A 24,084-nucleotide genomic window follows, 5' to 3' on the forward strand; every position below is an offset into this window, starting at 1 on the left:
TTTTCCCCCCAAAAAATCCCAATTTTCCCCCCAAAAAATCCTCATTTTTCCCCGCCAAAAATTCCCATTTTCTCCCAAAAAATCCCCACTTTTCCCCCAAATTCCCATTTTTTCCCCTGCAAAAATTCCCATTTATTACCTCCAAAAATTCCAAATTTTTCCCCTCAAAAATTCCCATTTCCCCCCTAAAAATTCCAAATTTTCCCCCCCAAAATTCCAAATTTTCTCCCAAAAAATCCCCATTTTTTTCCTCCAGAAATTCCCATTTATTACCTCCAAAAATTCCAATTTTTCCCCCCAAAATCCCCATTTTTCTCCCCCTCCAAAATCCCCATTTTCCCCCCAAAAAATTCCCATTTTTAACCGCCAAAAATCCTAATTTTCCCTGCCAAAATCCCCATTTTTCCCCAAAAAATTCCCCTTTTTTTCCCCAAAATTCCCTATTTTCCCCCCAAAAATTCCCATTTTTAACCTCCAAATATTTCAAATGTTCCCCCCAAAATCCCCATTTTTTACCTGCGAAAATTCCCATTTTTTACCTCCAAAAATCCTAATTTTCCCTGCCAAAAACCCCATTTTTCCCCAAAAAATTCCCCTTTACCCCAAAAAATTCCAAATTTCCCCCCTCAAAAATCCCCATTTCCTCTCAAAAAATTCCCATTTTTTACCTCCAAAAATTCCCATTTTCCCTCCAAAAATTCCCATTTATTACCTGCAAAAATCCCCATTTCCCCTGCAAAAATTCCCATTTTTACCCAAAAAAAATCCCCATTTTTTTCCCCCTAAAAATTCCAAATTTTCCCCCCAAAATCCCCATTTTCCCCCGAAAATCCCCATTTTTCCTCCAAAAAATTGCCATTTCCCCCCCAAAATCCCCATTTTTCTCCCCCCAAATTCCCATTTCCCCTGCAAAAATTCCCATTTTTCCTCGAAAAATTCCAATTTTTCCCCCTAAAAATTCCAAATTTTCCCCCCAAAATTCCAAATTTTTCCCCCTAAAATTCCAAATTTTCTCCCAAAAAATCCCCATTTTTTTCCTCCAGAAATTCCCATTTATTACCTCCAAAAATTCCGAATTTTTCCCCTCAAAATTCCCATTCTCCCCCCCAAAAAATTTGCATTTTTTCCCCAAAATTTCCCCTTTTTTCCCCAAAATTTCCCCTTTTTTCCCCAAAATTCCAAATTTTTTCCCCAAATTTCCCAATTTTCCCCCAAAATTCCCAATTTTTTCCCACCTTGTTGTAGATGTAGCAGTTTGTAAACATGGTGTTGAAATCCTGGATGCACTCCTGGGCGTTCCAGTAATAATTGTTCTCCAAACGTTTCTTAATTGTTCCCATGTCCATCGGAGTCTTGATGATTTTATAATAATCCTGGGAAAAATAAATTATTTGATTAAAATACAGGAAAAATTTAATTATTTTATAAATATACTGAAAAAAATTTTAATTATTTTATAAAAATACTGGAAAAAATGAATTATTTTAGAATAAATAAAAATAAATAAAAATAAATGAATCATTATTTTATTTTATTTATTTAGAATAATTCTGAATAATCCTGGAAAAAAGTAATTATTTTAGAATAATCCTGAACAAAATGGAATTATTATAGAATAATCCAGGAAAAAATTTTAATTATTTTAGAATAATCCTGAAAAAAAAAATTCATTATTTTATAAAAATACTGGGAAAAAAATTAATTATTAAAAAAAAAAACTAAAAAAAAAAAAAATTTAATTAAAATACTGGAGAAAAAATTGATTATTTTATAAAAATACTGGAAAAATTTTTAATTATTTTATAAAAATACTGGAAAATTTTAATTATTTTTTAAAAATACTGGAGAAAATTAATTAGTTTAGAATAATCCTGGAAAAAATGTAATTATTTTAAAAAATACTGGAAAAAATTCATTATTTTATAATAATTGTGGGAAAAAACCATTAGGGATTTTTCATAAATAAAGGAGGAAAATTCGGGAAATTTCATCCCAAAGGCACCAAAATGGACCAAGTTTGACTTTGGGTCACCAACTCAACCCTGGGGTCACCAACCCAACCGTGGGGACATCAACCCAACCCTGGGGTCACCAACCCAACCCTGGGGTCACCAACCCAACCATGGAGTCACCAACCCAACCCTGGGGTCACCAACCCAACCACGGGGTCACCAACTCAACCCTGGGGTCACCAACCCAACCCTGGGGTCACCAACTCAACCCTGGGGTCACCAATCCAACCATGGAGACACCAACCCAACCATGGGGTCACCAACTCAACCCTGGGGTCACCAACTCAACCCTGGGGTCACCAACCCAACCCTGGGGTCACCAACTCAACCCTGGGGTCACCAATCCAACCATGGGGTCACCAACCCAACCACGGGGTCACCAACTCAACCATGGAGTCACCAACCCAACCCTGGGGTCACCAACTCAACCCTGGGGTCACCAACTCAGGCACAGGGTCACCAACTCAACCATGGAGTCACCAACTCAACCATGGGGACACCAACTCAACCCTGGGGTCACCAACCCAACCATGGAGACACCAACTCAACCCTGGGGTCATGAAATCAACCCTGGGGTCACCAACTCAACCATGGAGTCACCAACTCAACCCTGGGGTCACCACGGGGTCACCAACTCAACCATGGAGACACCAACTCAACCCTGGGGACATCAACTCAGGCATGGAGTCACCAACTCAACCCTGGGGTCACCAACTCAACCATGGGGTCACCAACTCAACCATGGGGTCACCAACCCAACCACGGGGTCACCAACTCAATAATGGGGTCACCAACTCAACCCTGGGGTCACCAACTCAACCATGGGGTCACCAACTCAAGTGTGGGGTCACCAACCCAACCATGGGGTCACCAACTCAACCCCGGGGACACCAACTCAACCATGGGGTCACCAACTCAAGTGTGGGGTCACCAACCCAACCATGGGGTCACCAACTCAACCCCGGGGACACCAACTCAACCATGGAGTCACCAACCCAACCATGGGGTCACCAACCCAACCACGGGGTCACCAACTCAACCCTGGGGTCACCAACCCAACCCTGGGGTCACCAACTCAACCCTGGGGTCACCAACCCAACCATGGGGTCACCAACTCAACCATGGAGTCACCAACCCAACCACGGGGTCACCAACTCAACCCTGGGGTCACCAACCCAACCACGGGGTCACCAACTCAACCATGGGGACACCAACTCAACCCCGGGGTCACCAACTCAACCATGGAGTCACCAACCCAACCACGGGGTCACCAACTCAACCCTGGGGTCACCAACCCAACCACGGGGTCACCAACCCAACCACGGGGTCACCAACTCAACCCCGGGGACACCAACTCAACCATGGGGTCACCAACTCAACCATGGGGACACCAACTCAACCCCGGGGTCACCAACCCAACCATGGAGACACCAACTCAACCCTGGGGTCATGAAATCAACCCTGGGGTCACCAACTCAACCATGGGGTCACCAACTCAACCCTGGGGTCATGAAATCAACCCTGGGGTCACCAACTCAACCCTGGGGTCACCAACCCAACCACGGGGTCACCAATTCAACCCTGGGGTCACCAACCCAACCCTGGGGTCACCAACTCAACCATGGGGTCACCAACTCAACCCTGGGGTCACCAACCCAACCATGGGGTCACCAACCCAACCATGGGGTCACCAACCCAACCATGGGGACATCAACTCAACCATGGGGTCACCAACTCAACCATGGGGTCACCAACTCAACCACGGGGTCACCAACTCAACCCTGGGGTCACCAACTCAACCCTGGGGTCACCAACCCAACCCTGGGGTCACCAACTCAACCCTGGGGTCACCAACCCAACCTTGGGGTCACCAACCCAACCACGGGGTCACCAACCCAACCATGGGGTCACCAACCCAACCCTGGGGTCACCAACTCAACCCTGGGGTCACCAACTCAACCACGGGGTCACCAACTCAACCCTGGGGTCACCAACTCAACCCTGGGGTCACCAACTCAACCATGGGGTCACCAACCCAACCATGGGGACATCAACTCAACCATGGGGACATCAACTCAACCATGGGGTCACCAACCCAACCTTGGGGTCACCAACTCAACCATGGGGTCACCAACCCAACCATGGGGTCACCAACTCAACCCTGGGGTCACCACGGGGTCACCAACCCAACCATGGGGTCACCAACCCAACCCTGGGGTCACCAACTCAACCCTGGGGTCACCAACTCAACCCTGGGGTCACCAACTCCAGCATGGGATCATTCCCCAACCTCTGGAGACCCCCAACCTTCTCCAGCTCCTGGAGAACCCCAACCTTCCAAGGGAACCCCAACATCCCCCAGTTCCTGGTGACCCGCAACCTTCCCAAACTCCTGGAGAACCCCAGTCCCTGGAGAACCCCAATCTTCTCCAGATCCTGGGGACCCCCAACATTCCAAGGGAACCCCAACCTTCTCCAGATCCTGGAGAACCCCAACCTTCCCCAATCCCTGGAGATCCCCAACCTTCTCCAGATCCTGGAGAACCCCAACATTCCAAGGGAACCCCAACATCCCCCAGTTCCTGGAGAACCCCTATCCCTGGAGAACCCCAACCTTCTCCAGATCCTGAAGACCCCCAACCTTCTCCAGCTCCTGAAGAACCCCAATCTCTGGAGACCCCCAACCTTCTCCAGTTCCTGGAGACCCCCAACATTCCAAGAGAACCCCAACATCCCCCAGTTCCTGGAGACCCCCAACTTTCTCTAGATCCTGGAGAACCCCAACGTTCCCCAACCCCTGAAGAACCCCAACATTCCAAGGGAACCCCAACCTTCCCCAACTCCTGGAGAGCCCCAACATTCCAAGGGAATCCCAACATTCCCCAGTTCCTGGAGACCCCCAACCTTCTCGAGATCCTGGAGACCCCCAACCTTCCAAGGGCACCCCAATGTTCCCCAGTTCCTGGAGACCCCCAACCTTCCAAGGGAACCCCAATATCCCCCAGTTCCTGGAGAACCCCTATCCCTGGAGACCCCCAACCTTCTCCAGATCCTGAAGAACCCCAACCTTCTCCAGTTCCTGGCGACCCCCAACATTCCAAGGGAACCCCAACCTTCTCCAGTTCCTGAAGAACCCCAATCTCTGGAGACCCCCAACCTTCTCCAGATCCTGGAGACCCCCAACATTCCAAGGGAACCCCAACCTTCTCCAGCTCCTGAAGAACCCCAATCTCTGGAGACCCCCAACCTTCTCCAGTTCCTGGAGACCCCCAACATTACAAGAGACCCCCAACATTCCAAGGGAACCCCAACATTCCAAGGGAACCCCAACCTTCCAAGGGCACCCCAACCTTGTCCCGCGCTCACCGGGAGGTTGAGCTTGACGGCGTCCACGGGCTGCTGGAAGGGCCACGCGAACTGATGCTTCCAGAGGGTCTTGAGGACCACCTTGAGCAGATACTGCAGCTGGTTGGTTTGGCGCTTGGGTTTGTTGGGGTTGGAGGTCTCGGGCGGCGGCGGATTGACCCCGACGCCGCCCCCGGGCTGGGCCTGGCCGGGCGCCGGCGCCGCCGAGCCCTGGCTGGAGTCCAAGGCGTCCGGCAGCACCGGGAGGTTCCGCAGGCGCGTGCCGGGGCCGCTCTCGGCCGCCATGGCGTTGATGCCGTTGCATTCCTCACCGGAGACCCTGCGGGTGCACGGAGCACGGAGCTGCAGGGGGGGGACCAGCCTGGGGTGGCACCAAATGGGGGTGGGACCGGCCTGGGGTGGCACCAAATGGGGGTGGGACCATCCTGGGGTGGCACCAAATGGGGGTGGGACCGGCCTGGGGTGGCACCAAATGGGGGTGGGACCATCCTGGGGTGGCACCAAATGGGGGTGGGACCGGCCTGGGGTGGCACCAAGGGGGTGGGACCATCCTGGGGTGGCACCAAATGGGGTGGGACCAGCCTGGGGTGGCACCAAATGGGGGGTGGGACCAGCCTGGGGTGGCACCAAATGGGGGTGGGACCAAATGGGGGTGGGACCAAATGGGGGTGGGACCAGCCTGGGGTGGCACCAAATGGGGGTGGGATCATCCTGGGGTGGCGCCAAGGGGGGTGGGACCAGCCTGGGGTGGCACCAAATGGGGGGGGGGGGCCGGCCTGGGGTGGCACCAAATGGGGGTGGGACCAAATGGGGGTGGGACCAAATGGGGGTGGGACCAGCCTGGGGTGGCACCAAGGGGGTGGGACCATCCTGGGGTGGCACCAAGGGGGGTGGGACCATCCTGGGGTGGTGCCAAATGGGGGTGGGACCAGCCTGGGGTGGCACCAAATGGGGCTGGGACCAGCCTGGGGTGGCACCAAATGGGGGCTGGGACCAGCCTGGGGTGGCACCAAATGGGGGTGGGACCAGCCTGGGGTGGCACCAAATGGGGGTGGGACCAGCCTGGGGTGGCACCAAGAGGGGTGGGACCACCCTGGGGTGGCACCAAGGGGGGTGGGACCAGACTGGGGTGGCACCAAGGGGGTGGGACCAGCCTGGGGTGGCACCAAATGGGGGTGGGACCAGCCTGGGGTGGCACCAAAGGGGGTGGGACCAGCCTGAGGGACCTGAGGTGGATTTTGGGGTTGGGACCAGCCTGAGGTGGCACCAAGGGGGGTGGGACCAGCCTGAGGTGGCACCAAGGGGGGTGGGACCAGCCTGGGGTGGCACCAAAGGGGGTTGAGATCACCCTGAGATGGATCTGGGACCACCCTGAGGTGGCTTTGGGATCACCCTGAGGTGTCACCAAGGGGGTTGGGACCACCCTGAGGTGGCACCAGGGAGTTGGGATCAACCTGAGATGGATCTGGGACCACCCTGGGGTGGATTTTGGGCTTTGGGATCACCCTGAGGTGGCATCAAGGGAGTTGGGACCAGCCTGAGGGACCTGAGGTGGCACCAAGGTCAACTCAAGGGGTTGGGATCACCCTGAGGTGGCACCAAGGGGGTTGGGACCAGCCTGAGGGACCTGAGGTGGCTTTGGGGTCACCCTGAGGTGGCACCAAGGGGGTGGAACCAGCCTGATGTGGATTTTGGGGGGTTGGGATCACCCTGAGATGGATCTGGGACCACCCTGAGGTGGCACCAAGGGGTTGGGACCAGCCTGAGGGACCTGAGGTGGCACCAAGGTCAACTCAAGGGGTTGGGACCAGGCTGAGGTGGCACCAAGGGGTTGGGATCACCCTGAGATGGATCTGGGATCACCCTGGGGTGGCACCAAATGGGGGGTGGGACCATCCTGAGGGACCTGAGGTGGCTTTGGGACCACCCTGAGGTGGCACCAAGGGGGTGGGACCAGCCTGAGGTGAATTTGGGGGTCGGGAAAAAGACAAATTCAGGAAAAAGGGGCAGAAATTTGGGGAAAAGGGGCAGAAATTTGGGGTAATGGGAAGAATTTTGAGGAAGGAGAAGAAACTCAGGGAAAAGGGGCAGAAATTTGGGGGAAAGGGGGAAAAATTTTGGGAAAAAAGGGGCAGAAATTTGGGAAAAAGGGGCAGAAATTTGGGAAAAGGGGCAGAAATTCAGGGAAAAGGGGCAGAATTTTGGGGAAAAGGGGCAGAAATTTGGGAAAAGAGGCAGAAATTTGGGGTAATGGAAGAATTTAGAGGAAGGAGAAGAAACTCAGGGAAAAGGGGCAGAAAATTTGGGAAAAAGGGGCAGAAATTTTGGGAAAAGGGGCAGAAACTTGGGGGAAAGGGGGAAAAATTTTGGGAAAAAAGGGGCAGAAATTTTGGGAAAAAGGGCAGAAATTTGGGGTAAAATGGGCAGAAATTTGGGGAAAAGGGGCAGAAAATTTGGGGAAAAGGTGGAAAAATTTTGGGAAAAAGGGGCAGAGATTTGGGAAAAAAGGGGCAGAAATTCAGGGAAAAAGGGCAGAAATTCAGGGAAAAGGGGCAGAAATTTGGGAAAAAGGGGCAAAAAATCTGGGAAAAAGTGGCAGAAATTCAGGGAAAAAGGGCAGAAATTCAGGAAAAAGGGCAGAAATTCAGGGAAAAAGGGCAGAAATTTGGGGAAAAAGGGAGCAGAAATTTTGGAAAAAGGGGCAGAAAATTGGGGAAAAGGGACAGAATTTTGGGAAAAAAGGGGCAGAAATTTGGGGAAAAGAGGCAGAAATTTGGGGGAAAGGGGGAAAAATTTTGGGAAAAAAGTGGCAGAAATTCAGGGAAAAAGGGCAGAAATTTGGGAAAAGGGCAGAAATTCAGGAGAAGCCATTTTTGGGGTGTCCCAATCCCAGGTACCTTGTAGGATACATTGCCATGGAATTTGATCCCAAATCCGCCGCGGACTCAGAGCTCGCTCGGCCTGGCCATGGATCCTGCCCCGGGCACGGCGCCTCCACTCCCGACTCTGAGGGCAAAATTCAGCAATTTCCACCCAAAACCCACAAAAGGGCAAAATTCTGAGGGGAAAATGAGGTTTGGGGCCAAAAAAAAACCCCCAAATTTTGGGGTTTTTTCACTTTTTTTCCTCATTTTTTTCAGCCCCAAATCTGCAGTTCCGGGAGGGATTTCTGCTCCAGATCCCAACTCTGAGGGGAAAATTCAGCAATTTCCACCCAAACCCCACAAAATGGCAAAATTCTGAGGGGAAAATGAGGTTTGGGGCAAAAAAAACCCCCAAATTTTGGGGTTTTTTCACTTTTTTTCCTCATTTTTTGCAGCCCCAAATCCGCATTTCCGGGAGGGATTTCGGCTCCAGATCCCAACTCTGAGGGGAAAATTCACCAATTTCCACCCCAAACCCACAAAAGGGCAAAATTCTGAGGGGAAAATGAGGTTTGGGGCAAAAAAAACCCCAAAATTTGGGGTTTTTTCACTTTTTTTCCTCATTTTTTTCAGCCCCAAATCTGCATTTCCAGGAGGGATTTCTGCTCCTGACTCCAACTCTGAGGGGAAAATTCAGCAATTTCCACCCAAAACCCACAAAAGGGCAAAATTCTGAGGGGAAAATGAGGTTTGGGGCAAAGAAAACCCCCAAATTTTGGGGTTTTTTCACTTTTTTTCCCCATTTTTTCCAGCCCCAAATCCACAGTTCCGGGAGGGATTTCTGCTCCAACTCTGAGGGGAAAATTCAGCAATTTCCACCCCAAACCCACAAAAGGGCAAAATTCTGAGGGGAAAATGAGGTTTGGGGCGAAGAAAACCCCAAAATTTGGGGTTTTTTCACGTTTTTTCCTCATTTTTTTCAGACCCAAATCCGCATTTCCGGGAGGGATTTCGGCTCCAGATCCCAACTCTGAGGGGAAAATTCACCAATTTCCACCCCAAACCCACAAAAGGGCAAAATTCTGAGGGGAAAATGAGGTTTGGGGCAAAAAAAACCCCAAAATTTGGGGTTTTTTCACTTTTTTTCCTCATTTTTTTCAGCCCCAAATCTGCATTTCCAGGAGGGATTTCGGCTCCAGATCCCAACTCTGAGGGGAAAATTCAGCAATTTCCACCCCAAACCCACAAAAGGGCAAAATTCTGAGGGGAAAATGAGGTTTGGGGCAAAGAAAACCCCCAAATTTTGGGGTTTTTTTCACTTTTTTCCTCATTTTTTTCAGACCCAAATCCGCATTTCCGGGAGGGATTTCTGCTCCTGACTCCAACTCTGAGGGCAAAATTCAGCAATTTCCACCCAAAACCCACAAAATGGCAAAATTCTGAGGGGAAAATGAGGTTTGGGGCAAAAAAAACCCCCCAAATTTGGGGTTTTTTCACTTTTTTTCCTCATTTTTTCCAGCCCCAAATCTGCATTTCCAGGACGGATTTCTGCTCCAACTCTGAGGGGAAAATTCAGCAATTTCCACCCCAAACCCCACAAAATGGCAAAATTCTGAGGGGAAAATGAGGTTTGGGGCAAAAAAACCCCCAAAATTTGGGATTTTTTCACTTTTTTTCCTCATTTTTTCCAGCCCCAAATCCGCATTTCCTGGAGGGATTTTGGCTCCTGACTCCAACTCTGAGGGGAAAATTCAGCAATTTCCACCCAAAACCCACAAAATGGCAAAATTCTGAGGGGAAAATGAGGTTTGGGGCAAAGAAAACCCCAAAATTTGGGGTTTTTTCACTTTTTTCCCCCATTTTTTCCAGCCCCAAATCCGCATTTCCGGGAGGGATTTCTGCTCCAGATCCCAACTCTGAGGGGAAAATTCCCCCAAAATCCTGGAAATCCACCCTGGGATTATTGGGATCCCAAAAAATCAGGAGAATTCTACAGAAAAATGAGATTTTGGCACCAAAATTTGGATTTTTTTCACTTTTTTCCCCATTTTTCAGCCCCCAACCCAAACCAATTGGGAAGATCCAACTGAAAAATGAGATTTTGGTAGCAAAATTTGAGTTTTTTCCCATTTTTTTTTAGTCCCCAACCCCCCAAAATTGGGAGATTCTGATGGAAAATGAGATTTTGGCACCAAAATTTGGATTTTTCCTGTTTTTTTTCACTTTTTTTCCCCATTTTCCAGCCCCAAATCCGCATTTCCAGGAGGGATTTCCGCTCCAGATCCCAACTCTGAGGGGAAAATTTCCCCAAAATCCTGGAAATCCACCCTGGGGTTATTGGGATCCCAAAAAATCAGGAGAAATCAACAGAAAAATGAGATTTTGGCACCAAAATTTGGATTTTTTCACTTTTTTCCCCCCATTTTTCAGCCCCCAACCTAAACCAATTGGGAGGATCCAACTGAAAAATGAGATTTTGGTACCAAAATTTGGGTTTTTTCCCATTTTTTTAGTCCCCAAACCCCCAAAATTGGGAGATTCTGATGGAAAAATGAGATTTTGGTACCAAAAATTTGAATTTTTCCCATTTTTTCCCCATTTTTCCCCAGAAATTGGGGAATTGGGGGAATCTGAGCTCACCTGAGTTCCAGGTCCCTCCCAGCTGTGGCTCCTCAGCCCCTGAGCTTCATTTTCCACCTCACGCTGCAAAAAGCTCTGGGAAAAAAAAAAAGAGAATTTCCATAAATTCCCCAATTTCAGCCCAAAATTCCCAATTTCAACCCCAAAATCTCCACTTCTGACCTCAAAATTCCCACATTCTACCCCCAAAAATCCAAATTTCAACCTCAAAAATCCAAATTTCAGCCCTAAAATTCCAAATTTCAGCCTCAAAATTTCCAATTTTAGCCCCCAAATTCCAGGACAGAAATTCTGAATTTCAGCCCCAAAATCCCCAATTCCAGCCCCAAAAATTCTCAATTTCTGCCTCAAAATTCCCAATTCTACCCCCAAAAATCCAAATTTCAGCCCTAAAATCCAAATTCCAGCCCCCAAATTCCCAATTCCAGCCCCCAAATTCCCAATTCCAGCCCCAAAATTCCAATTTCTGGCCCCCAAAAATCCCAATTTTAGCCCCGAAATTCCCAATTCTAGGCCAGAAATTCTGAATTTCAGCCCCAAAATCCCCAATTCCAGCCAAAAATTCTCAATTTCAGAATCCAAAATCCCAATTTTAGCCCCAGAATTTTCAATTTCAGAATCCCAAAATCCCAATTTTAGCCCCAAAAATCCCCAAATTCAGAATCCAAAATCCCCAATTCCAGCCCAAAAATTTTAATTTTAACCCCAAATTCTCAATTCCAGCCCAAAATCTCCACTTCTGACCTTAAAATTCCCACATTCTACCCCCAAAAATCCAAATTTCAGCCTCAAAATTCCCAATTTTAGCCCCCAAATTCCCAATTCTAGGACAGAAATTCTGAATTTCAGCCCCAAAATCCCCAATTCCAGCCCAAAATCCCCAATTCCAGCCCCAAAAATTCTCAATTTCTGCCTCAAAATTCCCAATTCTACCCCCAAAAATCCAAATTTCAGCCCTAAAATTCCCAATTCCAGCCCCAAAATTCCAATTTCTGGCCCTAAAATTCCAAATTCTGGCCCCCAAAAATCCCAATTTTAGGCCAGAAATTCTGAATTTCAGCCCCAAAATCCCCAATTCCAGCCCAAAATTCCAAATTTCAGAATCCAAAATCCCCAATTTTAGCCCCAGAATTTTCAATTTCAGAATCCCAAAATCCCAATTTTAGCCCCAAAAATCCCCAAATTCAGAATCCAAAATCCCAAATTCCAGCCCAAAAATTTTAATTTTAACCCAAAATTCTCAATTCCAGCCCAAAATCTCCACTTCTGACCTCAAAATTCCCAATTCTACCCCCAAAAATCCAAATTTCAGCCTCAAAATTCCCAATTCTGGCCCCCAAAAATCCAAATTTCAGCCCTAAAATTCCCAATTCCAGCCCCAAAATTCCAATTTCTGGCCCTAAAATTCCAAATTCTGGCCCCCAAAAATCCAAATTTCAGCCCTAAAATTCCCAATTCTTGGGGAGAAATTCTGAATTTCAGCCCCAAAATCATCAATTCCAGCCCCAAATCCCCAATTCCAGCCCAAAATTCTCAATTTCAGCCCCAAATCCAAGCCCAGAGATGACAAAATTGGGAAAATTCCCCAAATCCGACTTCCAGAGCATCAGAAATTCCTAAATTCTCCCAAATCCAGAAATTTTCCCTTAGAATTCCCCAAATTTTCAGCCAATCCCAGGAAATTTGGGATGAAAATTCCCAATTTTCCTCCAGTTCCTTAAACAACCCCAAAATTTTGGAAATTATCCTTAAATAACCCCAAAATTTGGGAATTATTCTGATAAAATCCCAAAATTTTGGAAATTAAATCCTTAAATGACCCAAAAATTTAGGAATTATCCTTAAATAATCCCCAAAAATGTGGAAAATTATCCTTAAATAACCCCAAAACTTTGGGAATTAATCCCTAAATGACCCCAAAATTGGGGAATTATCCTTTAAAAACCCCAAAATTTGGGAAATTATCCTCAAATAACCCCAAATTTTGGGAATGAAATCCTTAAATGACCCCAAAATTTGGGAACTGAAGCTCAAAAGCCCCAAAAAAGCCTCAAAATTCCCCAAATGATGCTCAAAAATCCCCAAATTTTCATGAAATCTCCTCAAATCGCCCCAAAATTCATCAAACCGCCCCAAAATTGGACAAATGAGGCTCAAAATCCCCAAATTTTGGGAAATGATCCCCAAGTGCCCAAAATTTAGGGAAAAAAAATCCCAAAATCAGCCCCAAAATTCAGAAAATGATCCCAAAATGCCCCAAATTTTGGGAAACAAACCCAAAATCCCCCCCAAACTTTGGGAAATGATCCCAAATCCCCCAAATTTTGGGAAATGATCCCAAAATCACCTTCAAAATTCAGAAAATCCCCCAAACTTTGGGAAAATGATCCTAAATCCCCCAAATTTTGGGAAATGATCCAAAATCACCCCTAAAATTCAGAAAATGACCCCAAAATCCCCCAAATTTTGGGAAAGGATCCCAAATCTCCCCTAATTTAGGGAACCAAAGCCAAAATCCCCCCCAAAATTCAGCAAATGACCCCAAAATCCCCCAAACTTTGGGAAATGATCCTAAATCACCCTCAAAGTTCAGAAAATTCCCCAAACTTTGGGAAAATGATCCTAAATCCCCCAAATTTTGGGAAACAACCCCAAAATCACCCCCAAAATCCAGAAAATGACCCCAAAATGCCCCAAATTTAGGGAAAATGGTCCTAAATCCCCCAAACTTTGGGAAAGGATCCAAAATCCCCCCCAAAATTCAGAAAATTCCCCAAACTTTGAGAAATGATCCCAAATCCCCCAAACTTTGGGAAATGACCCCAAAATCTCCCCCAAAATTCAGAAAATTTCTCCAAAATCCCCCAAACTTTGGGAAATGATCCCAAATCCCCCAAACTTTGGGAAACAAACCCAGAATCTCCCCCAAAATTCAGAAAATTCCCCAAACTTTGGGAAAATGATCCTAAATACCCCAAACTTTGGGAAATAATCCCAAAATCACCCCCAAAATTCAGAAAATTCCCCAACTTTGGGAAATAACCCCAAAATCCCCCCCAAACTTTGCGAAATAATCATAAAATCACCCCCGAAATTCAGAAAATGACCCCAAATCCCCCAAACTTTGGGAAATAATCCCAAAATCCCCCCCAAAATTCCAAAATCTGCCCCACATGCCCCAAACTTCAGGAAATGATCCCAAAATCCCCCAAACTTTGGGAAACAAACCCAGAATCTCCCCCAAAATTCAGAAAATTCCCAAAACTTTGGGAAATGATCCCAAAATCCCCCCCAAAATTCAGAAAATCCCCTAAAACTTTAGGAAAATGATCCTAAATCCCTCAAAGTTTGGGAAATGATCCCAAAATCCCCCCCAAAATTCAGAAAACGACCCCAAAATCCCCCAAACTTTGGGAAAATGATCCCAAATCCCCCAAACTTTGGGAAAATGATCCCAAATCCCCCAAACTTTGGGAAATTATCCTAAAATCACCCCCAAAATTCAGAAAATTCCTCCAAAATCCCCCAAACTTTGGGAAATGATCCTAAAATCACCCCCAAAATTCCAAAATCCCCCCAAAATCCCCCAAACTTTGGGAAATGATCCCAAACCCCCCAAATTTTGGGAAAGGATCCCAAAATCACCCCCAAAATTCAGAAAATGACCCCAAAATCGCCCAAATTTTGGAAAAGGATCCAAAATTTTGGGAAATGATCCCAAATCCCCCAAACTTTGGGAAACAATCTTAAAATCACCCCCAAAATTCAGAAAATTCCTCCAAAATCCCCCAAACTTTGGGAAATGATCCCAAAATCCCCCAAACTTTGGAAAAGGATCCAAAATTTTGGGAAATGATCCCAAATCCCTCAAATTTTGGGAAATAATCCTAAAATCACCCCCAAAATCCAGAAAATTCTTCCAAAATCCCCCAAATTTTGGGAAATGATCCTAAAATGACCCCCAAATTTCAGAAAATTACTCCAAAACCCCCCAAACTTTGGGAAATGATCCCAAAATCCCCCCCAAAATTCCAAAATCTCCCCCAAATCCCCCAAACTTTGGGAAAGATCCCCAAAATTCCCCCAAACTTTCAATCCCAGAATCACCCCCCAAAATTCCGAAAATGAACCCAAAATGCCCCAAACTTTGGGAAATAATTCCTCCAAATTTCCCCAAACTTTGGGAAAGGATCCCAAAATCAACCCCAAATTTCAGAAAATTACTCCAAAACCCCCCAAACTTTGGAAAAGGATCCCAAATCCCCCAAACTTTGGGAAATAACCCCAAAATCAGCCCCAAAATTCAGAAAATGACCCCAAAATGCCCCAAACTTTGGAAAAGGATCCAAAATTTTGGGAAAGGATCCCAAATCCCCCAAACTTTGGGAAACAATCTTAAAATCACCCCCAAAATTCAGAAAATTCCTCCAAAATCCCCCAAACTTTGGGAAATGATCCCAAATCCCCCAAATTTTGGGAAAGGATCCCAAATCTCCCCTAATTTAGGGAACCAAAGCCAAAATCCCCCCCAAAATTCAGCAAATGACTCCAAAATCCCCCAAACTTTGGGAAATGATCCTAAATCACCCCCAAAATTCAGAAAATTCCCCAAACTTTGGGAAATGATCCTAAATCCCCCAAATTTTGGGAAATGATCCTAAAATCACCCCCAAAATCCAGAAAATGACCCCAAAATGCCCCAAATTTAGGGAAAATGGTCCTAAATCCCCCAAATTTTGGGAAAGGATCCAAAATCCCCCAAACTTTGGGAAACAATCTTAAAATCACCCCCAAAATTCAGAAAATGACCCCAAAATCCCCCAAATTTTGGGAAATGATCCCAAAATCCCCCCCAAACTTTGGGAAATGATCCCAAATCCCCCAAATTTTGGAAAAGGATCCCAAATCTCTCCTAATTTAGGGAACCAAAGCCAAAATCCCCCCCAAAATTCAGCAAATGACTCCAAAATCCCCCAAACTTTGGGAAATGATCCTAAATCACCCTCAAAGTTCAGAAAATTCCCCAAACTTTGGGAAAATGATCCTAAATCCCCCAAACTTTGGGAAACAACCCCAAAATCACCCCCAAATTTCAGCAAATGACCCCAAAATCCCCCAAATTTTGGGAAATGATCCCAAATCCCCCAAAATTTTGGGAAATGATCCTAAAATGACCCCCAAATTTCAGAAAATTACTCCAAAATCCCCCAAACTTTGGGAAATGATCCCAAATCCCCCAAAATTCAGAAAATTCCTCCAAAATCCACCAAACTTTGGAAAAGGATCCTAAATCCCTCAAATTTTGGAAATTATCCTAAAATCCCCCCCAAAATCCCGAAAATGCCCCCAAAATGCCCCAAACTTTGGGAAACAAACCCAAAATCACCCCCAAAATTCAGAAAATTCCTCCCAAATCCCCCAAATTTTGGGAAAGGATCTCAAATCCCCCCAAAACTTTGGGAAATGATCCCAAAATCACCCTCAAAGTTCACAAAATTCCCCAAACTTTGGGAAAATGATCCTAAATCCCCCAAACTTTGGAAAAGGATCCTAAATACCCCAAATTTTGGGAAATAATCCTAAAATCACACCCAAAATTTAGAAAATGACCCCAAAATGCCCCAAACTTTGGGAAATGATCCCAAAATCCCCCAAACTTTGGGAAACAAACCCAGAATCTCCCCCAAAATTCAGAAAATTCCCAAAACTTTGGGAAATGATCCCAAAATCCCCCCCAAAATTCAGCAAATGACCCCAAAATCCACCAAACTTTGGGAAACAAACCCAAAATTCCCCCAAACTTTCAATCCCAGAATCACCCCCCAGAATTCCGAAAATGAACCCAAAATGCCCCAAACTTTGGGAAATAATTCCTCCAAATTTCCCCAAACTTTGGGAAATGATCCCAAAATCACCCCCAAATTTCAGAAAATTACTCCAAAACCCCCCAAACTTTGGAAAAGGATCCCAAATCCCCCAAACTTTGGGAAATAACCCCAAAATCACCCCCAAAATCCCGAAAATGACCCCAAAATCCCCCAAACTTTGGGAAATGATCCCAAATCCCCCAAAATTCAGAAAATTCCTCCAAAATCCACCAAACTTTGGAAAAGGATCCTAAATCCCTCAAATTTTGGGAAATTATCCTAAAATCACCCCCAAAATCCCGAAAATGCCCCCAAAATGCCCCAAACTTTGGGAAACAAACCCAAAATCCCCCCCAAAATTCAGAAAATTCCTCCCAAATCCCCCAAATTTTGGGAAAGGATCCCAAAATCAACCCCAAAATTCAGAAAATGACCCCAAAATGCCCCAAAATCCCAAAAATGACCCCAACCCCCCCAATTTAGGAACGGCTGCCCCAAAGCCCAGGCCAGGCTCATCAAGGGTTAATTCCAGCTCATTAACCCTTAACGAGCTGGGGGCAGCACCCGGCCCCAGGGAATCCCCCCAGGGGCTGAATTCCCATCCCAAAAATCCTGGGAATTCCCAACCCCAAAATACCCAGGAATTCCCTCAGGTTCTGAATTCCCAGCCTAAAAATCCTGGGAATCCCCTCAGGGTGGAAATTCCAACCCCAAAATATCCAGGAATTCCCTCAGGGTGGAAATTCCCATCCCAAAACCTCAGGAATTCCCTCAGAGTTTCATTCCCAGCCCAAAATATCCAGGAATTCCCTCAGGTTCCCAATTCCCATCCCAAAACCTTGGAAATTCCTTCAGATTCCAAATTCCCACCCCTAAAACCTCAGGAATCCCCTCAGGTTCTGAATTCCCAGCCCAAAATATCCAGGAATTCCCTCAGGCTGGAAATTCCAACCCCAAAATCACCAGGAATTCTCTCAGGCTCCCAATTCCCATCCCAAAATATCCAGGAATTCCCTCAGGGTGGAAATTCCCTCCCCAAAATATCCAGGAATTCCCTCAGGGTGGAAATTCCCATCCTAAAATATCCAGGAATTCCTTCAGGTTCTGAATTCCCACCCTAAAACCTCGGGAATTTCCTCAGGGTGGAAATTCCCAACCCTAAAACCTTGGAAATTCCTTCAGGCTCCCAATTCCCATCCCAAAATATCCAGGAATTCCTTCAGGTTCTGAATTCCCACCCTAAAACCTCAGGAATTCCCTCAGATTCCCAATTCCCAGCCCAAAATATCCAGGAATTCCCTCAGGGTGGAAATTCCAACCCCAAAACTTTGGGAATTCCCTCAGGTTCCCAATTCCCAGCCCAAAACTTTGGGAATTTCCTCAGGTTGGAAATTCCCACCCCTAAAACCTCGGGAATTCTCTCAGGTTCCCAATTCCCATCCCCAAACCTCAGGAATTCCCTCAGGTTCTGAATTCCCGGCCTAAAAATCCTGGGAATTCCCTCAGGCTGGAAATTCCCAGCCCAAAACCACCAGGAATTCTCTCAGGGTGAGAAATCTCAACCCCAAAACCTCGGGAATTCCCTCAGGGTAGAAATTCCCAACCCAAAATCACCAGGAATTCCTTCAGGTCCCCAACATCCATCCAAAAATACCCAGGAATCCCCTCAGGCTGGAAATTCCCAGCCCAAAACCTCAGGAATTCTCTTAGGTTCCCAATTCCCAGCCCAAAATCACCAGGAATTCCCTCAGGGTGGAAATTCCCACCCCAAAACTTTGGGAATCCCCTCAGGGTGGAAATTCCCACCCCAAAAACCTCAGGAATTCCCTCAGGTTCCCAATTCCCATCCCAAAATATCCAGGAATTCCCTCAGTGCCCCATTCCCACCCCAAACCATCCAGGAATTCCCTCAGTGCCCAATTCCCATCCTATAAAACCCAGGAGTTCCCTCAGGATCCCAATTCCCACCCCAAACCACCCAGGAATTCCCTCAGTGCTCCATTCCCACCCCAAACCATCCAGGAATCCTGCAGAGTTCATTCCTCATCCCAAAAACCCAGGAATTCCCTCAGAGTTTCATTACTTATCCCAAACCATCCAGGAATCTGCTCAGTGTTTCATTCCCATCCTATAAAAACTGGGAATTCCCTCAGTGCCCCATTCCCACCCCAAACCATCCAGGAATTCCCTCAGAGCTCAATTCCCATCCCAAAACACTCAGGAATTCCCTCATTGCCCCATTCCCATCCCAAACCATCCAGGAATCCCCTGAGTGTTCACTGCTCATCCCAAACCATCCAGGAATTCTCTCAATGTCCCATTCCCCCCCCAAAACATCCAGGAATCTGCTCAGTGCCCCATTCCCATCCCAAAACTTCCAGGAATTCCCTCAGTCCTTCATTCCCATCCCAAACCACTCAGGAATCCCCTCAGAGTTCAATCCTCATCCCAAATCATCCAGGAATTCCCTCAGTGTCCCATCCCCATCCCAATTAAACCAGGAATCTCCTCAGCGTCCCATTCCCAACCCAGGAAACCCCTCAGTGCCCCATTCCCACCCCAAAACTTCTAGGATTTCCCTCAGTCCTTCATTCCCATCCCAAAACACCCACGAATTCCCTCAGTGTTCAATCCCCACCCCAAAACATCCAGGAATTCCCTCAGCGTCCCCATCCCAAAACAAGCAGGAATCCCCTCAGTGTTTTACTCCCATCCCAAAAAACCCCAGAATTCCCTCAGTGCCCCATTCCCATCCCAAACCATCCAGGAATTCCCTCAGAGTTCAATCCTCATCCCAAATCATCCAGGAATTCCCTCAGAGTTTCATTCCCATCCCAAAACACCCAGGAATTCCCTCAGAGTTCACTGCTCAGCCCAAATCATCCAGGAATTCCCTCAGTGTCCCCTTGTCCCCCCAAAACATCCAGGAATCCCCTCAACGTTTGCTCCTCATCCCAAATAAACCAAGAATTCCCTCAGTGTCCCATCCCCACCCCAAAACATCCAGGAATCCCCTCAGAGTTTCATTCCCATCCCAAAAAAAACAGCAATTCCCTCAGAGTTCAATCCTCATCCCAAATAAACCAGGAATCCCCTCAGTGCTTCTTTCCCATCCCAAAACACTCAGGAATCTCCTCAGTGTCCCATTCCCAACCCAGCAATTCCCTCAGTGCTCCATTCCCACCCCAAAACACTCAGGAATCCCCTCAATGTCCCATTCCCATCCCAAATAAACCAAGAATCCCCTCAGTGCTCCATTCCCAACCCAAAACTTCCAGGAATTCCCTCAGAATTCACTCCTCATCCCAAAACATCCAGGAATTCCCTCATTGCCCCATTCCCATCCCAAATAAACCAAGAATACCCTCAGTGTCCCATTCCCACCCCAAAACTTCCAGGAATTCTCTCATTGCTCCATTCCCACCCCAAAACATCCGGGATTTCCATCATTGCTCCCTTCGCACCCCAAACCATCCAGGAATCCCCTCAGTGTCCCATTCCCACCCCAAAACACTCGGGATTTCCCTCAGAGTTCAATCCCCATCCCAAAAACAACCAGGATTTCCCTCAGTGTTTCATTCTCATCCCAAAACATCCAGGATTTCCCTCAGTGTTTCATTCTCATCCCAAAACATCCAGGAATTCCCTCAGAGTTCACTGCTCATCCCAAACCATCCAGGAATCCCCTCAGTGTCCCATTCCCATCCCAAATCACTCAAAAATAATTTCAGAGATTCCCAAAACATCTACCAATCCCTCAGTGCCCCATTCCCATCCCAAAAAAAACAGGAATCCCTTCAATGCCCCATTCCCTCCCCAAAACACCCAGGAATCCCCTCAGTGTTCACTGCCCATCCCAAATAAACCAGGAATTCCCTCAGTGCTTCCTTCCCACACCAAACCATCCAGGAATTCCCTCATTGCTCCATTCCCACCCCAAACCATCCAGGAATCTGCTCAGTGTCCCATTCCCACCCCAAAACACTCGGGATTTCCCTCAGAGTTCAATCCCCATCCCAAAAACAACCAGGAATTCCCTCAGAGTTTCATTCCCATCCCAAAGCATCTAGGATTTCCCTCAGTGTTTCATTCTCATTCCAAAACATCCAGGAATTCCCTCAGAGTTCACTGCTCATCCCAAACCATCCAGGAATCCCCTCAGTGTCCCATTCCCATCCCAAATCACTCAAAAATAATTTCAGAGATTCCCAAAACATCCACCAATCCCTCAGTGCTCCATTCCCACCCCAAAACATCCACGAATTTCCTCAGTGTCCCCTTCCCATCCTACAAACCCCAGGAATCCCCTCAGTGTTTCGCTGCCATCCCAAAAATCTTGGGAATTCCCTCAGTGTCCCATTCCCACTCCAAACCATCCAGGAATTCCCTCAGAATTCAATCCTCATCCCAAAACAAGCAGGAATTCCCTCAGTGTTTTACTCCCATCCCAAAAAACCCCAGAATTCCCTCAATGTCCCCTTCCTGTCCCAAAACACCCAGGAATTCCCTCAATGTCCCATTCCCACACCAAAACAACCAGGAATTCCCTCACTGTTTTACTCCCATCCCAAAAATCCCGAGAATTCCCTCATTGCCCCATTCCCATCCCAAAACATACAGGAATCCCCTCAGTGTTTCGCTGCCATCCCAAAAAATCTCGGGAATTCCCCCAATGTCCCATTCCCGTCCCAAAACATCCGTGAATCCCCTCAACGTTTGCTCCTCATCCCAAAATAGCCAAGAATTCCCTCAGTGGCCCATTCCCATCCCAAAAATCCCCTCAGTGTCCCGTTCCCACCCCAAACTCCCGGTGTCCCCTCATGTCCCGCTGTCCCCTCATGTCCCGGTGTCCCCTCAGGTCCCGGTGTCCCCTCATGTCCCGCTGTCCCTCCTCATGTCCCGCTGTCCCCTCATGTCCCGCTGTCCCCTCAGGCCCCGGTGTCCCCTCATGCCCCAGTGTCCCTTCATGTCCCGGTGTCCCCTCAGGCCCCGGTGTCCCCTCATGTCCCGATGTCCCTCCTCATGTCCCGGTTTCCCCTCATGTCCCGCTGTCCCCTCATGTCCCGCTGCCCCCTCATGTCCCGATGTCCCTCCTCATGCCCCGGTGTCCCCTCATGTCCGGGTGTCCCCTCACGTTCCGGTGTCCCCTCAGGCCCCGGTGTCCCCTCATATCCCGGTGTCCCCTCATCTCCCTCCTCATATCCCGGTGTCCCTCATGTCCCGGTGTCCCCTCATGTCCCGCTGTCCCCTCATGCCCCAGTGTCCCTTCATGTCCCAGTGTCCCCTCAGGCCCCGCTGTCCCCTCAGGCCCCGGTGTCCTCTCATGTCCCAGTGTCCCCTCAGGCCCCGGTGTCCCCTCATGTCCCGCTGTCCCTCCTCATGTCCCGGGGTCCCCTCATGTCCGGGTGTCCCCTCATGCCCTGCTGTCCCTCCTCATATCCCGCTGTCCCCTCATGTCCCGCTGTCCCTCCTCATGTCCCAAACTCCCAGTGTCTCCCCGGTGACCCCGCGCTCCCCTCAGGCCCCGCCGCGCTCGCAGCTCCGAGCGCTCCAGCGTCACCGTTCCCCACACCCGCCCCAAACCGCGGCGATCCCGCAAAGCCGCACCGGGAAAGCTCCAAAGCGGCCCGGGAGAGGCCGCAGCACCGGGCCCGCCGAGGCCCCTCAGCCCCGGGCCGCCCTGAGCGCGTCCTCCCCTCACGGAGCGGGCGGGGGCGGCCCCGCGGGGCGGGAGCGGCCTGGGCCTAACGGGGGCGGGCTGGGCCTAACGGGGGCGGGCTCGCTCCGCCGCAGCGGCGCTGCCCCGCCCGGCCCCGCCCGTGCATGGCGGGCGCTGCCGGCGCCGTCCCGGGCTTCACTCACCGCGGGCCGGGCCGGGCCGGGCCGGCGCTGCCGCCGCGCAGGAGCCGCCGCCGCTTCCTCCCGGTCCGCGACAAAATGGCGGCGGCAGGAAGTGCCCCCCGCGCGCCGGCCCCGCCCCGCGCTACGCCAACGGCGTAATGCGGCCCCGCCCGCGCCGCGCACGCCCGGCGCTACGCCAACGGCGTAAGGCCGCGCACGGCCGCTCCTACGCCAACGGCGTAAGGCGGCGCTGAACGGCGCTTACGCAAACGGCGGAGCGCGGCCCCGCCCGCCCCGCCCCGCGCCCTACGCAAACGGCGTAACCCCGGCGGCGCAGGGCGGAGGGCGTTTCGCCGCGACCCCCATGGCCCCCGGAGCCCCCCGCGCCGCCCGGTGAGGGCGGCCGGGCCGCGGATCGCCCGCCGGCCGCACCGGGAGGCGGCGGAGAGATCGGCGGGCGCGGCGGAGCGGGACGCGTGCCCGGCGCTTGCGCCAGCGGCGCCCCCGCCTTTACGGCGTTGGCGCAGCGGCGGGGCCCGCGCCGCAGTTTACGCCGTTGGCGTAGCCGCCCTGACGCAGCGGCCGCATTACGCAATGCGGGTTACGCCGGCGGGGCGACGTAAGCGGCGTTGGTGAATCGCGGCACCCCCATGAAGCCCACCCGGCGTCCCCGCTCCTTCCTCCCGCTTCCCCTCAGCGCCGCCGCCGCCGCCACCCCCGGTCAGGCCTCGGCCCGGCCCTCCCGGCGCGCCCGTCGCGGCCCCGCTCTTACCTGAGGGGGGCCGGGCCGCGTCGGGCCGGGCTGGGCCGCCCTCCCTCCCTCCCGGCGGGCCGGGGGCGGCGGCGGGGGCGGAGGAGGAGGAGGAGGAGGGAGGGGAGGGGGCGGGGGGGCCGCGGGCACCGAGGGGCAGCGGGTCCGGCAGCGGCGCCGCACTGACCTCACCGCGCTGCGCGTGACGTCACGGCGCAACCGGGACACGCCCACCGCCGCCGGCCCCGCCGCGTGACGTCACGGGAGGGAACGGGACCAGGGACGGGAGGGGGGGGGAGGAACCGGGGGGACACCGGGGCATGAGGGGACAGCGGGGGAGGGACCGGAGGGGACACCGGGAATGGGGGGGGGGGGACACCGGGAATGAGGAGGGGGGACACCGGGAATGGGGGGGGAGGGGACACCGGGAATGAGGGGGGGACACCGGGAATGAGGGGGGGGGACACCGGGAATGGGGGGGGGGACACCGGGAATGGGGGGGGGGACACCGGGAATGGGGGGGGGGGACACCGGGAATGAGGGGGGACACCGGGAATGGGGGGGGAGGGGACACCGGGAATGGGGGGGGGACACCGGGAATGAGGGGGGGGACACCGGGAGGGGCTTTGGGGACACCGGGAATGGGGGGGGGCGTCCTGGGGGACACCGGGGGGGGTTTGGGGACACCGGGGGGGGCCCTTGGGGACATTTGGGGGGGGTTTGGGGACATTTGGGGGGGGGAA

At 50.0% G+C, this 24,084-nt stretch overlaps 1 protein-coding gene across 6 annotated transcripts in view; it reads right to left on the minus strand.

The window, feature by feature from the left end:
- Positions 1-23,549, minus strand: part of BRD4 (bromodomain containing 4) — a 63,967-nt gene extending 40,418 nt beyond the window's left edge. For 3 of the 6 annotated variants that reach the window (XM_077192239.1, XM_077192235.1, XM_077192237.1), the window contains exons 1-5: positions 23,363-23,549; positions 10,883-10,957; positions 8,276-8,384; positions 5,379-5,697; positions 1,236-1,373 (exon numbers count right to left, since the gene is read on the minus strand). In XM_077192239.1, the coding sequence (XP_077048354.1) occupies positions 1,236-1,373; positions 5,379-5,697; positions 8,276-8,295 (477 nt within the window). In that variant the 5' untranslated portion in view covers positions 8,296-8,384; positions 10,883-10,957; positions 23,363-23,549. Of the gene's footprint in view, positions 1-1,235; positions 1,374-5,378; positions 5,698-8,275; positions 8,385-10,882; positions 10,958-22,356; positions 22,501-22,611; positions 22,744-23,362 lie in introns of those variants that run through there. The other 3 variants (XM_077192236.1, XM_077192238.1, XM_077192240.1) reach the window with 3 other exon arrangements.
- Positions 23,550-24,084: the final 535 nt, after the last annotated feature.

Source organism: Agelaius phoeniceus, chromosome 32 (genome assembly GCF_051311805.1).
Source record: "Agelaius phoeniceus isolate bAgePho1 chromosome 32, bAgePho1.hap1, whole genome shotgun sequence".
NCBI classification, from domain to species: Eukaryota; Metazoa; Chordata; class Aves; order Passeriformes; family Icteridae; genus Agelaius; species Agelaius phoeniceus.